The following is a 16230-nucleotide window of genomic DNA, read 5'->3' as shown; positions in this document are numbered from 1 at the left end:
AAGTTAAAGCAGTGAACGTGTGTTACCTGATTTAAAGGGTTATGTGTGTTCCTGCCTGAGTAAATTAAACATATTTTTTGTGTTTATCTTGGTCCTGCTGATTTACATTTAGGAAAAGGTCAAAAGTGCAACACAGTAATGGTTACCATTGTTGCTTTGCAGAAAGAATGTCCAGTGTTTGAATTGAGCAGTCTCCAGCCTCCCAAAGTCCAAAAACATTCATTGGGTTAAGTTAATTAGACTAACTGGCGATTCTAAATTGGCTGTAGGCATAAATGTGAATATGAATGGTTGATTGTATCTCCATTTTAGCCCTGCAATAGATTGGCGATCTGTGAAGGGTGTACCCTGCCTCTACCAAGGACAACTGGGATGGGCTTCAGACCCCCTGTGACCATAATAAAGAAAGTGGATGGACAGAAAAAAAAACATGATTTATTGTTGTATCAAGTCATCCAGTTGAACACAGCAAAATTAACTTGCACAAAACAATTAAGTGTTTGGCTAGAGTAAGTAAAAAATCTAAAAAGTAACAAAGAAAATCTCTAATTTACCAAAACACATATAAAAACATCATTAGCATCATTATGCTCCACCAGATGACCTCATGTGTCCAGAAGATGACAACAGTTGGCACTTGACTCATCAGAGGAGGGACTGAGAACATCTCCTTGGTCACTCCTCATCATTTTGTGCTTCCACTGGTCACATCTCCTGAACGCTGGGCTAAAACATAAACATTGGACAGGAATAGTCAGTTCTTTCCGATAAACACAGGCAAAGCATCATCAACAGCTCAGCGTAGCCTGAGATTTTCCACAAATAATATGGATGGATGTTTGCCTCAAAATAAAATAATTATAAAAGAAGAAATATCTACAACCTGTTTCAACTGACAGCCAGATTAAATTATGGGGAACGTACATCTCTTACTTAATCTGTAGCTGATGTTTTCTGTGCAACAGCTTTGACAAACTTTGGCATCCGCTCAACTTTCAGAGCCTCCTGTAGAGCAGCAACTACTACATCAGGCTGAGGAAACTTCAGCCTAGCAGGCGGACCCTTCTTTATTCCAGTCCACAGGCATTTTTCTTTTGGAATCAGAGAAAAGAGGAACAATGTCATTTAGAAGACTGCAAGTAGGAAATATTTTTGATGTGAACATGGCAATCCAAAGCAAGTCCTGTGATAATACAGAGTGAGTGAAAAACCAAATCACATGCTTAACAATTTCTGTACAGTCGATATAGCTACTATATGGTAAATGGCCTGTATTTATATAGCGCTTTACTAGTCCCTAAGGACCCCAAAGCGCTTTACACATCCAGTCATCCACACATTCACACACTGGTGATGGCAAGCTACATTGTAGCCACAGCCACCCTGGGGCGCACTGACAGAGGCGAGGCTGCCGGACACTGGCGCCACCGGGCCCTCTGACCACCACCAGTAGGCAGCGGGTGAAGTGTCTTGCCCAAGGACACAACGACCATTACTGTCCAAGCCGGGGCTCGAACTGGCAACCTTCCGATTACAAGGCGAACTCCCAACTATTGAGCCACAATCGCCACTATAAACATTAATATTTTCCCTGTGCAACACTAAAAGGGGTGGATTAATCTTGGATTTTCCTTTTCATCTTCCTAACCTTTGTCTCCATCCATAAGAGTGATTTCGAAGCTCTTCTTGCGGGGTTTCTCAGGGTTGAGGATCACAGGCAGTGCAGGACAGGCAGCCAGGAGGGCAGATTTCACCTTCTCAGCATTATGCCTATACACTCGTCAGCTTTTACTGCAGGAAACAACAGGTAAACTATAAGGTAGCCATCTGTGCAGGCGGATAAGATGCTTTTATTAGAAAAGTACATTTAAGGAAGTACTAAGCCCAAGGACAACTTTGAATGCAAAAGAGAGAATACTTTCTTTCTTTATAGTAAAGAATTATACTTGATTTTACTTTATTTATGAATTAGTCGTAAAATAATTGCATAACATAGAATACTGTTGTAGAATCTAAACAGACAATTTACTGTTTAAGTACCACTTTGTAGATGAAATACTCAGTTGCATTTGTCATTGTTAAAAGTAATCTTTTTCAATCAAGCACCCACACACCTCACGACCCTGACAAGGATAAGCAGAAGAGAATGGATGGATGTTTTTTATATTGTAAAATGGATTTATATTAATGTCTTACGATTATATGACCTAGTCAACAGCATCTGATTTTTTTAAACTGAAATTTCAGAAGGAAAAACTAAAAATGAATAAAACCATATAAGTAGTGAGTGGACAACAGCAGTGGTTGATCTGGGTATTTACTACACCGCTTATAATCATGTGATTAGTGTATTCACCAGTGTTCAATGACCACTCTTTTGCCTTCCTCCTCTGCTCGCTCCTTCTTCTTCCCTGCTGGTGTTTGCTGCTCCTCTGCCTCCGCTTTGCGCTTCCTCCCTCGACGACCTGAACAGCGCACGTGCTGTTACGTGATGGTTTCATAACACAAAGGGGCTTGCATTGTGTTGCAGAATGTAATGCTGGATAAGGCAGGGGAGTGAACTTAACCTGCTACATTATTAAACGCTCAGACATTTCATGTGAATACGTAAAAAAAAGCGCATAATGTAAACATTTGACCAACTTTCTCCTGCTGATTTTAACTCCGCAGATAAATTCCAATCCAAACCGGACAGCTGCTGTAGCTATAGACTGTATAAGACAGCGTGCAGTGTGTGTGTAAGATCTGGAAACAAACTTATCTCAGTGGTGCAGTGTAGCATTTAGGATTCACACACCTACCTGCTTTCGGCGCCATCGCTGTTACAAAAGCTTTTAGCTAGAGGTGGGTGGATCGACCCAAATTTTGATCGTATTGATACCAGTGCTGGTACTGGCATCGGCTCGATACTAGTGCAACAGGGTCGATACTTTGTTTTACCCTCTAAGTTCAGTGTGTAGCCCACTAAATTGTGTTAAATATTATTATTATTATCCAAACCTCAAACGTGCACTAAAATGTCTGAGCCCTTTTGTGTTGCCTGTCATTGTGTTATTTTGTTTATCTCTACTCACTCTGTAATAGCTTCTCATATTGTAAATCAGCAGGTCCTCACTTTGCCACCATAACAGAAAATATCTGTCATGGTCTGCGGTGGGTGGCTGGAATTTCCATAAGGCTCCTGAACTGACCTGGGATCCGCCCCTGGGCAGGGCCAACTCCAGCTCCCGCACACCTGGAGCCTATTGCAGGCAATCAAGCCAGAGGGATTTAAACCACACGTTGATGTTCATTCACTGCCAGTTCGTCATCAACACATGTTGGTAACAGGCCGTATACGTTAAGTTCTTGCTGTGAGTCATCCTGTTAACACGACTCTCTTGTGCTACAGTTGCTGTATCCACCTTGGCTCACACTCCACCTCTGGACTCAGGATACCTAGTAATCATTCTGGAAATCTCTCTGTGCCTCACCTGCCTGCCCTCCTGCCATCACACTCCATCTGAAGCCCCGGATCTCAGGCCAGCTTTTCCACGCCACTCAGCCTCCCCTGGATCTTCATCACCCCCCTCTCAACACTCCAGGTCCCTAACTGCAAGTAAGAATTGCTGCTCTTACAACTGGCCACTGCAGAGCTGCCTTCACTACCTACCTAACTCCTATATCCTCTTCCTTCAGTGTGACTGTTCCCCACTCAGCTCCGTTCCGCATCTCAGGCCTCATTCCCTCGCCATAGCCACGTTCCCCAGGCCACGCCGCACCAAGACTCCACGTCTCGCTGTTTTTTTGTCTTTGCCACGTTTTTCTCTTGCACTTAAACCTAATAAATTGTTGCATCATCTGCTGTCTCCGCTCTGGGTTTCTGCACCTGAGTCCTGTTCGGTACCGGCCACGTGACAATATCTGAACTTCCTACTGCTTGCTTCTTTTTTTTTTTTAAACAAATGCTTAAAGGTTCCTCTGTAGCATTTATACTTGGGAAGGAGTGCAAGTGTTAGGCTAGGTTTAAAGGTAAGAACTGTTCAGTGATACTTTATAAACTGCAAATTTAAAGCTTGCGTGTGATGTCATCACTTCAATCACAGACTGGATATTTCTGCAAAACAAACAAAGATATACTAACTTTGTGTTATTCAAGTGTCACGTATAAAATCCTGGGTAGTTTGTATGGGATAAAGAGGTCAGCTTGTCGTACTGTGGTGGATTTATTGTAAAGAACTGCAATGAACTGCTGCACAGTATCTGTGGTGCCCATGGTCAGTGTTGGTTTACATCAGCTGTAATAGACTAATTAACAATTAAGATGATGATGATGATGATCATTCACTCTATAAATAGTATAATGTCAGTGTAGAAAATGGAAGTCAGCTGAGATAGCTGTGAAACATCTTCTGCAATCTGGTTGAATTCAGTTGTGATGTTTTTTGGACTTTGTTCAAATAGTACATCTTCTACAGTTGGCTGGTCATTAGAGCATTGTTTATGTACAATGATCCATACAATGTGCAATGAGCGGCTCAGCAGGCCTAGTTGCTCAGTGGATAAGACAAAGAGGCTTAAGACATGTAACAGATTTGCTGTTTTTTTTTTTTTTTTTTTTAAATTAAATAAAAGCTTTTAAATTGTTTCATGCAATGAACAAATTTAAATAACTAATCTATGGCTACAGATCTCTGGCTCAGCCTACTGAGCTGTCTGAGCCGTAGATAAAGTGTTGGGACCCAAGTTGATTAACTTTTTGGACTTGTATTTGCGTCATCCCGTTCTGCTAAAACCTGCAAAGTTTTTTTTATTTTTTTTTATTAAATCCGCTTTTCTGGCTCTTCCAGAGAAAGCGCTTCCTGTTATCCTCTGTAAACAGGGAGACAGATGAATGCGGGTCCCAGGGGCTCGTGTCCCATATTCTCTAATAGTTTTGTACGATTCCCAAATGTGGACTCGTGCGGGATGGCTGAGAGACGGCATCCAAAACAAACAAGAAGAAAAGTGAGAGAAAAACCCTGCAGCGCACCAGACGGATGTGTTTGCCTACTCCAAAGTCAGGAGCAAATATGGTGTTACCGGAATGGCAGTGTCTCTCACAGTGGCTCTGGAAGTCATATTTTTGGGCACATATAAAGCAATTGTCAAAAGGACGTCACAAGTTGCGTCTGTGCCAAAAAAAATGGGCTATACAGGCTCCCAGTGGGAGGCAGAGTGATTGACTCACGACAACTGCTCATCTAATCACTGTGCTTTTGTTCTCCTACTTACAACAAACTCAAGGCTCACACTTCTTGGGTTTTACTCTTGTTGTCTTTGTCATACGATGACATCTTTCACTCTTTCTGAATCAGAAAGGCAGAGGGAAAAAAAGAAGCAGGCATCAAATCTCGAGTGCTTCTTTGGCTCCCAGCAGGCTCTCTATGCAGCCTGTCGCAGTATATTTTTAGCTGTCTGCGTAAATGTTCAGAAGAGTGGACAGATCTTCAGACAGATGTGCCCTGTCGTCACCCCGCTCTCCTCTTTTTGCTTCTAAGTGACGCAAGGCCGGACGCACAGGGCAGCAAGCCTCATCGCATAAATTCTCATGCATGTTCATGGATATTTCTGTGCATGCACACACAAGCAGAGGAGCAGTGCCAGAAGGTTGACGTTTCATTCATGAATCCAATTCTTATTTATGGCTGCATCTTATTGTTCTGACTTCTAACCTCTTCAGCTGTCAAAGCTCTATTATGGCACTTAACTAATCTGTGTCTGTCTCTTTATACTGCAAAACGCAGACAGTACAACTTTGATGAACCTAAGATATTCAACAAATCGATACAGTCAGTCAGAAACGAAAATGACTTATCAGTTCTATCTTTGCACACAGGGCTTTACTGTGACAAAAATTCTCTGTAGTTTCTTTGTTTCAAGTTTAATGAAAACTAAGAGCAGGGGTGCCAAACATAATGCCTGGTCCCAAAATGTGCCTGCGGTGACTGTTATTAAATTTATTTATGAAACCGCCTTTTTTTTAATGTGGATATACTACATATGTAGCATGCATTACATTGTTTAGTAAAAAATTATTTTGATGTTTAGCAACATACATAAAAATACATAAAGTGAAAACAAGTTTGTTTTCCAAAAATAAATAATACTTAATAATAGTTGGGCAGCCTACTGATTAGCTACCGTAACACTCGAGTGCGTTTAACTATACTGGTAATGTGTAATTATGACCTCAGCTAAGAAACTCAGACAAGAGTAGCATGAGAGATGTTTACTTTGATTACACAAACATTATGTAGGAGTCGATAATGGATAATAGATATTTATTTGTAAATAACTGGGCACGAATAACCTGAGCTTGTTCTATAATAATATAGTGTAGTATATTTCTAACTAACTAGGTAATACTCCCTTTAAAGATATAACACGTTTTGGGGTCAACCTGAAACAACGACAAATGCGAAATGTAAAACTGAGATCAGAGGTCAAATATAAAATGACATTTGGACGTTTGGAGTACCCATATACCAGTATGCAATACCTGAATGTTTCCAATACAGTCAAAGGCAGCAGAATTTCAAGTAAAGTTTTAAATATAAAAGACATTTTATGAATGTTTGACTTTATTTAAAATCATAATAACATGATATTTAGAATATATGTTGTCAATAAAAAGGCAGTAAGAAATATTTTGATAAACTGCTATATACAGAAGCCTTAGTTTCTAAAATATAAGGCTTTCTGTCAATTTCTGACCATTAACTCATTAAGTTGTCTTTAAAAACTTTGGTGGATGTAAACCAAATTTTAATAGAATGTTTTCCATGACCCTATTCCACACCCCAACAAATTTTATGAGAATTCGTTCAAAACCTTTGGAGCTGTCGTGTTTTAAGGACAGAACTATTACGTCCTTGGCTGAGGTAATCGTGCTCAAGTTCTGAAGGGTTAGGGTCAGGGTCTAACAAAAAATTATCAATGCTTTACATTTTACATCCACAAGAAGCTAGTATAGGTTATCAACAAAAAGGTCTTGGGTTCAAATTTCTGTGTTGGAGTTCGTGCATTCTCTCTGTTGGTGTTAATGGGACTGGCAGCCTGTTTGCGGTGCACTCCTCCTCTTGCACCCATGATCCAGAACTTGATAAGGGAAAGAATTTATAGTAAAGTATGGATTTTATACCTTATGTAGTATTTTTGTTTTGTTTGTTTCTTTTTTTAAAGTAAAATCATGTGCTGTGCAGCAGCTTTTCAACCCAGTATGGAGGAGAGGGAAAAATGTGAACTCAAAAACCGCTTTGATGCAGGAGCTTTTTCAAAATCTCAAACATACAAATTGAAGGAAGCACTGGAGTCAGGAATACAAAACAATAGAAATCTGGGGTAAATCACGGAGGGGAAAGACACATTAATGCTATTTTCAAACAATTTTAAAACAGTGAGAGAGATTATTCACAAGTGGAAAACATCCAGCAGTGGACGTCCCAGCAAACTCACCCCAAAGCCAAAGAAACTGTAAAACCCCCAATAGTTACATGTGAGACACCACAGGCATCAGTTATAGGCAGAATTTAGAAAAAAGACTGAACAAGCATAGTTTGTTTGTTTTAGCCCCAATAAACATATTCTAGAAACATAGTTTTATGTTAATAATATATTATTTGTACAGTAACATAGATAGGAGCACATAACTTCAGGAAACATGGAGCAAGGAAACACACAGCAGTGTTCGAGGATGCGACAAAGGACCAGAGGAAGATGTAAACAGTTTACACACATGGTAATGAGGTGAGGGTTAAATAAGTGGGAGACACAGCAGGAATAAATCAGGGATAATGAGAGGGCAGTTAAACTTGACAAAGTGATATAAGATGAAACACAGAGATGGGATTTGACCAGACAGGGGAAAATAAGCCAAGCAAGGAATACAATATGAACTAAAACCAAGAACAGAATTAGAGGGAAGAACCAAATGCAAAGAAGCACAATCAGGAAACATTATTTTAAAAAGCCCAAAGCTTGGAACTGGGTACTTGACTCAGGAACCCGAATACATGGACAACTGTTCAAAGAACTGCAAAAGTTAAAAGAAGACATATTTAATTCAAAATTCATCAAAAGCTTTCTTTTTTGATATTTAGTAATTGTTTGGGAGGTTTCCCAGTTGACTCCCTCCTGCTTGGCAGCTCTTCGTCTAGTGAAACTCCCACAGGCTGTAGGAACATTGATGTTCAGTGTGTGAACTCATAGGCAGCCTCTCTCTCTTTCGTTGTTTCCACTTAAAATGATTTATTCATTCAGTCTTGCTTTTCTGTTCAGGAGGAAGGCTTTGCTGTCCAGCAGGCTCAGGTTTTCACGTGCTGGTTAATAGAAGCTGGCACTGCTGTGTAGCAGCACTGCAAATGATGTTTGTCAATTATGGATGTGATAGGTTTGCTTTCCTGTTGACTGCAGCCCTGCACTCTCAACCATTCGACTGAATTCTTTTGCAGGGTAAATATCCAGCACGCAGTGGGAGGAAATTAATCGGCTCCATCCTTCTGAAATTCTTCCCCCATACATTTCATTTCCTTCCGGCCTCCTTTGACGTCAGGGTGTGAGTCTCGGTTCATCCTCTGCAAATACCACGTGTGAAGGTGAACGTCAGCAAACACGACGGCAAAACGCAAACTAAAACGCCAACTCATTCAGGCCAACACGCAGGCTTATTCAAGACAAGCATAGACAGCCACGTGGAGGATACTGTCAGGGAGAGAGAAGTGCCGGAGCGATGGGTTTCAGACAAAGACTGAGTGACAGCAAATTAAAAAGATGCAAACACACAAAAGAGAGGAATAAAAGCAGAGGCAGCAGAAGTTAGATAGAGAGTTGGGGGAGAATGAGTGGGCACACATCATCAAAGTCTGACGATCAGAGAAATTCTGGCTGTTAATGGCTTGGTTCCTGCACCGGAAAAACACTAAATATGTCCCATGACCACCCAGGCAGCTGCTTTCCGCCATGGAGGGCAACCGCCCACAGTTCTGCCATGAAATTGGGACTTGAGAATATGGGAAGGGTAATTACATTGGTCACGATGAAAGTTTTTCTGCAGGTGGTTATCAGTGGCAGGAAAAAGCTGAGGGGAGTAATTTAATACTGCTATCTCATCTCCTCTAACAGTAGCGTGAAACTGTGACACACAGTAAAAAGTCCTTTTACATAACCAAAGCTCAAAACTGCCTTTAAAGTAGTTTTGTCACAGTTATACTGTGAAATACTTTCTGACCTGGTAACTGACTGCATCTAGACATATTGTAGATGTATTTCCTTTGAACATAACAGCAGAGACATTTCTTATAATAATGAAAGTAATTAAGAAAACACATGAATACTCTATAAATGGAGTTTTAAAAAAAACCCTTAAACTTACAAAAAATCCTTATTTTCTCTCTTTCTTGCATTCAAAAGTATAAAGTATTACTTCTCAGTTCAGTATTCAACAGCAAATTTTAATGAGACATACATTCACCAGTGATTTTATTAGGTACTTCAGAAAGGCCTTAATTCTTTGTGACATAAATTCAACAAGGTGCTAAAAACATTCATCAGAGATTCTGGTGCATATTCGCACGACAGCATCACATAGTTGCTGCAGATTTGTGAGCTCTACATGCATTAATACACTGAACTGCTGTCATGTGATTGACTGATTAGACAAGCAGTTGAAAAGGCATACCTGAAAAAAGGCACCGGTGAATACATATAACTCACTAACTCATTAAAACAGGGCCTTTTGTATTTTCTTATACCACATAATGTTTTTTTCACTCATACTTAATTCTTATAAATATATGCTGCATGATTAAATATGAAAGATGATGATTACATGAATTGATTATATTAAGAGGCATTTAAGTCTTACACAGACATTTACAAATAGAAGACACAAATATTTACTGTAACTTTTTCCTGTTTTTCTTCCATGTCACATTGGCAATGAATTAGCTTAGCTTAACTAGCTAGCTAGCTAACTAACCTAAAAAACAAACAAGAAACCAAAACAAGGTGAAATATCCACATTGCCTCTGCCTAGGGATGGGTTTTGATTATCTATTTATCGATTAAAATCGATTCTGGCTTGGATAACGTGATATCGATTCATTAAAATCCTAAATCGATTTTTAAATATAAATTTATTTTGCCCGAAATGCCAGAATCTCAGGTTAAACCTCACGAAATTTCTACAACCACCAAACAGCTAAAACAGTCAGTGAGAGCAGGGCCCTGTTTCAGGAAGCCGGTTTAGTGGAAAAACTGAGTAAGTATACCCTGAGTTAACGAAAACTCTGGGTTTTCGGTTTCACAAAGCGAGTTCAGCTGAAGCCTGAGTGAGTCACTATGACGACACACGCCGTGAAGCTAACCTGCCCCCTAGCAGGTTTACTACAACTAACCCTGACTGTCTCCGCCCCTTTGTCGGAAACCTGACAGTAGGAAGTGTCGGACATGGCGTGCCCCTTCCTTGAAGAGCCAGTAGATCGTGAAGCCCAAATCCTCCGCAGAGCTCTCCGCCGGGAGAGAATGATTAGAGCGCGTTTGGACATTTTATCATTTCCTGATGATTTCCTGTGCGAACGTTACCGTTTCTCAGCACAATCTATAAGTTATTTGAATAACATCCTCAGGCCTAATATTGCTCATGTGACACATCGCGGACATGCTCTCAGTTCTGTACATATTATTTGTATTGCGCTTCGTTTTTTTGCAAACGGGAGCTTTCTGTATAATATTGGTGATGCTGAGCACGTTTCCAAGGCTACCGTCTGTCGGGCAGTCAGGAATGTTACAGTTGCACTGAAACGTCTCCTGTACTCGTTTGTGGTGTTCCCCGGTCATAGACCCACAAGATTCATCAAAGAGGGATGCCACAAAATTGCAGGTATCAGGATGACCAAAACTTAATTTATGGTGTGGTGATACTTGGACTACTACTTAAATTTTACATTTATTTTCAGGGTTCCCAGGCGTGATTGGCTGTATAGATGGCACTCACATTCCAGTCATTGCTCCTTTAGTAAATGAAGGAGACTATGTGAATAGGAAGTCTTTCCACAGCATTAATGTACAGGTACATAGTTCCCTGTAGCATTTCAAACTAACAAATTATTTCATTATAGTAATGGATGCTAATTTGTGTTCTCTGCACTGTGAAGATCATATGTGATGCTGCCAACATTATCACAAATGTGGAAGCCAAGTGGCCAGGCTCTGTCCATGACTCACAAATATTCCGTGAATGTACACTGAGCACAAAATTTGGACATGGTGAGTTGAGAATACTTTAAAATATATAAAGACCAATTGCTTCAGGGACATTTGAACTGAAGTGTATCCTTCTGTCTTAGGAGAGTTCACTGGCTACTTGCTTGGTGATAGGGGGTATCCATGTTTACCCTATTTGCTTACCCCTTACCCTGACCCTGAACCGGGCCCACAGCAGCGATATAATCTGGCTAATTGCAGGACAAGAGCCAGAATTGAAATGACTATCGGAATGCTTAAGGCCCGGTTCCAGTGCCTGCAAAGACTCAGGGTCACCCCAGAAAGGGCATGTGACATTATTGTGGCATGTGTGATTCTTCACAACATTGCCACAATTAGAGGAGAACACTGTCCTTCTGAACCAAACATCAGCAGTGATCCAAACCATGAACATCCTGACCCTCCCACGGACATACAAGATGGAAGAGCAGTCAGAGACACCATATGTCACAATCATTTCTTTTGACCCATCACCTCAACATGTTGAAAGACGAATAAACAGATTTTTTGTTCAACTGGCTTTATTGGTCACCTGTGTTTCCTGTACACAAAGTATTAAAAGATGTAAACCTCATAAGGTGTCTCTGTTGCTTCCTCCTCTGTAACAGCTGTCAATGTTTCTTCATTATTTTCCTGTAGTAAAGAAATAAACAACATTGCTGTTCTACTGTAAACTCATATAATCTGTGGAGTATTACTCACAACTGCATGTTGGTCTGGCTCAACAGGAGGCTGCACCAGATGCAGTACACCACCACCATCAACTGATAGAATATGAGGTTTATACAGGTCACTTATAACTTACAAGGGACCAAATGGCAATTAACAAACATACCAATCACCTTACACTTCATTGTCATTATGCTCTCAAAGACAACCAAGACTGAGGGAAGGCAAAATCAGTAGGAAAATAACTTCACTACAAAATAATTCATTATGGTAAAGAGTTTATCAAATGAATGAGTAGCACTGCGAAGGTGACTGTGAAGAAAGGATGTATGCACATCATGTATTATTTTGAATTTACCCCCTATGTAGGCACTTGTGTCTTGCGGGGTTATTGACTCAGAGGATGTCCCCGCAGAGATGCCTTCGGCCACAGGGCGCCCACTGTTTTGGCTGAGGGCCAACTGCTCAGCCTCTGTGAGTGGTGGTGGTGGAGGACCCCCACCTGTTTTTCGGGCCTCCGCTTTTTTTCTGTTGGCTATAACGGGCCACATTTGAGCATACAGAGTAAGCAAATATGTACTTGTAATGTGCTCAGATAATTTCAATAAGTGCTTACAGAAAGAAAATTAATGTAGCCTCTAACTGCAATTGATTTACATGGGACAAACAGACCAAGCACTATGGCTCATAATACAATTACACCTCACCTGTTTGGACTATATTTTTATATTTCATTTTTACTTGCTGCCAGGAACGTTTGGGGCCTGTTGGGTTGCACCTGCGCTCACATCACATCACAAAATAAAATGTATAAAATAACAAATAAAATAACATATGATAAAATAACGTGTTAAATGGGTGGAAATCCCTAGATCAATGTTTATATTAACACTCACGCATTGACTCTGTCGGCTATGTTTTGCCATGCATGCTCCCTGTCTTTCGCAGCTGTGGCTGTGTTACTTTTTTCCGCGGAATTTGCGTGTTATCGGCATATGCTGCCATCAGAATTTCGGCCTCAAGCGCTGTAAAATACATTGATCACGCCTTCTTTCCCTCCGTCTCCATGGTGACTCGCTTAATCTGTGCTCCGCTTATCAGGGCTTTATGTATCCTCGTCCGCGCGCTTCACTTGGGGTTAAAGCAACTCCGCGTTGATTGAACTAATTGTTATCAGCCTTTCTGAAACCGAATATTCCGAGTTGGACAGTTCGGGATTACTCAACCCTGCGTATCGTTTTTCACTCTGAGTTTTCTAAACCGGCTTCCTGAAACAGGGCCCAGGGGCCCGTTCTTCGTACCTCGCTAAGTAGGTTAGCCGGATTAGATTGTTGACGATTTCGCGTGATCCTGGATCAGTCGGTTCCCCGAAGCTCATCCGGGACTTGCTGTCATAGCAACAGAGCCGTAAGCGTAAACCTGCTCGGGAGCAGGTTCACTTTATGTAAACAGGATTAGATCGCGGCCACGCAGGTATGTCCGCTTCATTTATACGAAAGCAACAGCGATATTCCACCACTGTTTCACCATAAATAAATATTATCAATGTAACTAAAGACAATGCAGCACCTGATCCATTTATTGATTTCACACAGATACATACAGGTCATTTCCTAAAAAAGGGAAATGTACTATTAACATTCTATTACATGTATGTGATTATTACAGATTTAATTCATATTTCAGAGTAGCAATTGTAAATTACTTCGTGTAATCAAGATGAGAGACCACGGCTATAAAAGCGAAGGTGGATTTGGGAAGTCTGTCGCAGCCATGCCCTGTCCGTATACGCGAGCAGCCCATTGCGGAAGGTGCAAGATTGATAAGGAGAGTCCTCAGAATTCAGCGTATATTGCGGGATAGACAGGATCCTTTAGCTCAGCGCGACAGTGTGCTCATAGAGAGATATCGATTTTCCCGTGAGGGTATTATTTACTTAACCAACTTGTTGACGAGGGGGTGCAGGACCCACCACCTGTCTTTTTTTCCTCTGCCCTTTTCTTGGTTGCTGTTATGAACAAACTAACAGAGTATTACAGGCCAGTATTACCTTGCCAAGAGACGCAAAGCAATCTAAGAGATAAATATTACCATTCTGTAGAATACTCCTGTATTCCACTTTTACTTGTTCCCATGTTCTTGTGGGTCCTGTTGTGGCTCTAATGTGAAAGGGGATATAATATAACATATTATAATATAATATAATGCCATATGATATTGGACAATATAGTGTCATATGATAGATCTACCCTACCGCCTACTGGTGTTGGCCAGAGGGGCCGATGGCGCGATATGGCAGCCTGGCTACAACCGTAGCTGCCTCCACCAGTGTGTGAATGTGGGAGTGAATGAATAGTGGTATCGTAAAGCGCTTTGGGTGCCTTGGAAAGCGCTATATAAATCCAATCCATTATTATTATTATTATTAAATTACCTACGAGTTTGATTTGTCAGCAACTTTCTGCCAGCCCTCTCTCCTTGCTTTTGCAGCCTTTGCAGTGTTCTCTTGCGTTTTAATTAAACTCTGAAACTCCTGAAATCCCTCACTCAAGAGTTCTTGCTCTGCTGCCGGAAAATACCGAGCACGCCCCTTCGACATTTTCGCCGACCAATCAGCGGGTTGCCGATCAATGTTTCTACTATCGATGCGTAGCCCCTTTTACGACACCCAGTGATGTCACATTCCTGCGTCCAGCTGTAGTAATCGTCAACAGCAAGTGTGTTCGGGGAACCGGATTAGCGAGCTCACGGTTAGCGCGATGATTTGATCTTGGATGTAGTAAGCGACGTACGAAGAACGGGCCCCAGGTACACGGATTCTGCACAAAGACGTAAACACAAAACGCGGACCCAAGGCATCCAAATCAGTGAGATGTCGCCTTTCTCACCTGACGGCCTGTACACAGACGCAGACACGCCGTGGGCGCTGAAAGCCGACAGCTCACTGATTTTGAAGCGTCAGCGGGCGCTTTTTGTTTACCTCCTTTTTGCACTAGATTCTGAAGCTGCAGGTTTTTATCTCTCTCCAAACAATATTGACTGAACCAGCAGCCAAAGATGATCCAAACTACTTTTTTCACATAAACTTCGTCACCCACTCCTACTTATTACCCACCAGTCTATGGTGTCGGCCGCTGTTTGTTTGTTTGTTTGTGTTTTTTTTTTTTACTTACTTCCGACAAGAAAGCTTAATTTCTGCTGTTCAATACTGAACAAATTTAAACTTTTTAAAATTATGCAAAATTGCAAAAATGCTTAGCTGTGTCTCTAATCAAACCTCTGTAACTTTGCTTTGCTTCACTTCGTTTTTGACTGCACAATGTATTTAAGGTCATCTGCTATAAAAACCCAGCAAACCGCCTTCGTGTTTTTCTGTGTTTTATCCTCAGTTACTTTGACACAAAGGAATCAGCTGTGATGGTTACACCTTTGATAAAGTCTCACAAGTGTCAGCTTTCTTTTTATAGATATAAAAATATAGAAATGTACTGATAAGTGATCAGAATTATAATATTTATGACTGTCTGAGGCAAAATTTCCCCGATTCGAATCGAATCGAATAAATTCGGGACCTTGTGAATCGGAATCGAATCGATTCTAGAAATCAGTGACGATACCCAACCCTACCTCTGCCTATTAGTAGGTTATTGAATTAAAAACAACAACCTTGTAATAAATCTCAAATGATTTATTTTTTATTTACAATATTTTACAACAACTTTAATTTATGAAGCCACGTAGAATCTTACCTAAACAGTATAAAATGTTCCTAGTTACAGGCTCTTAAGCTACATAGAAGTAAGTCCAATATTTTTCAAGGTTTATGGCTGTGGAGGTGTAGGAAGACAGGGACATCTATATATCAGAACAACAATCCCTGGCTCCTCAAATCTACATGTTGAAGTTTCTTGATGTATATCTGTGAGTGAGTGTCTGAATGTTAGACAAGGGACTAATACCGGTACATAGAAAAAAGTGTTTGTAATGATGGGTGTAGTAAAAGTGCTTAAAAGTACAGGTTCATTTGCAATTTCTACATGTTTTGATTCTGTTAGCTAAAAAGTCTGGGGAAAACAAAAATGTTAATTGAAAAGTAACCAAAGGTCTGACTCACCTATTAACACTTTGGAGGCCTCTAAATTTATTTGAAAATATTCATGGTATGAAGTAAAATTTCGCATTGATCTATAAAGTTTTAGTAAAGAAACAAATTTGCTGACTCAGGATTTTTCCACGAATGACCCAGTAACAAAATCCACCTACCAGCATCTCTGAAGC

General features: G+C 40.7%; 1 protein-coding gene and 2 long non-coding RNA genes across 4 annotated transcripts; 1 reads left to right on the top strand and 2 right to left on the bottom strand.

The window, feature by feature from the left end:
- Nucleotides 1-415: 415 nt before the first annotated feature.
- Nucleotides 416-2942, bottom strand: LOC113006406 (selenoprotein H-like). Of its 2 annotated transcripts, none has more exons than XR_003269750.2 (5): nucleotides 2802-2933; nucleotides 2357-2465; nucleotides 1649-1791; nucleotides 884-1091; nucleotides 416-726 (listed from the first exon to the last, which is right to left on the bottom strand). XR_003269750.2 is itself a non-coding variant. In XM_026142362.2 (5 exons), exons 1-4 carry the CDS (start codon nucleotides 2815-2817, stop codon nucleotides 934-936), a joined length of 426 nt encoding a protein of 141 aa, XP_025998147.2. In that variant the 5' UTR covers nucleotides 2818-2942; the 3' UTR covers nucleotides 416-726; nucleotides 925-933. The 2 variants fall into 2 exon arrangements, 1 of the variants encoding a protein (XP_025998147.2); XM_026142362.2 differs by having other exon boundaries at nucleotides 925-1091; nucleotides 2802-2942.
- Nucleotides 2943-3457: 515 nt separating this feature from the next.
- LOC145420176 (uncharacterized) lies at nucleotides 3458-3841 on the top strand. The gene is made up of 2 exons (XR_013901479.1): nucleotides 3458-3598; nucleotides 3679-3841. It is a non-coding gene; the product is annotated as an uncharacterized LOC145420176 (long non-coding RNA).
- Nucleotides 3842-13237: 9396 nt separating this feature from the next.
- Nucleotides 13238-14883, bottom strand: LOC145420170 (uncharacterized). The gene is made up of 2 exons (XR_013901473.1): nucleotides 14207-14883; nucleotides 13238-14111 (listed from the first exon to the last, which is right to left on the bottom strand). It is a non-coding gene; the product is annotated as an uncharacterized LOC145420170 (long non-coding RNA).
- Between the last annotated feature and the right edge of the window lie 1347 nt (nucleotides 14884-16230).

This window comes from Astatotilapia calliptera, chromosome 2 (genome assembly GCF_964374335.1).
Source record: "Astatotilapia calliptera chromosome 2, fAstCal68.1, whole genome shotgun sequence".
In the NCBI taxonomy this organism is placed as follows: domain Eukaryota; kingdom Metazoa; phylum Chordata; class Actinopteri; order Cichliformes; family Cichlidae; genus Astatotilapia; species Astatotilapia calliptera.
The sequence above is the reverse complement of the archived record's forward strand: the minus strand, read 5'-3'. Positions and strand labels throughout refer to the sequence as shown.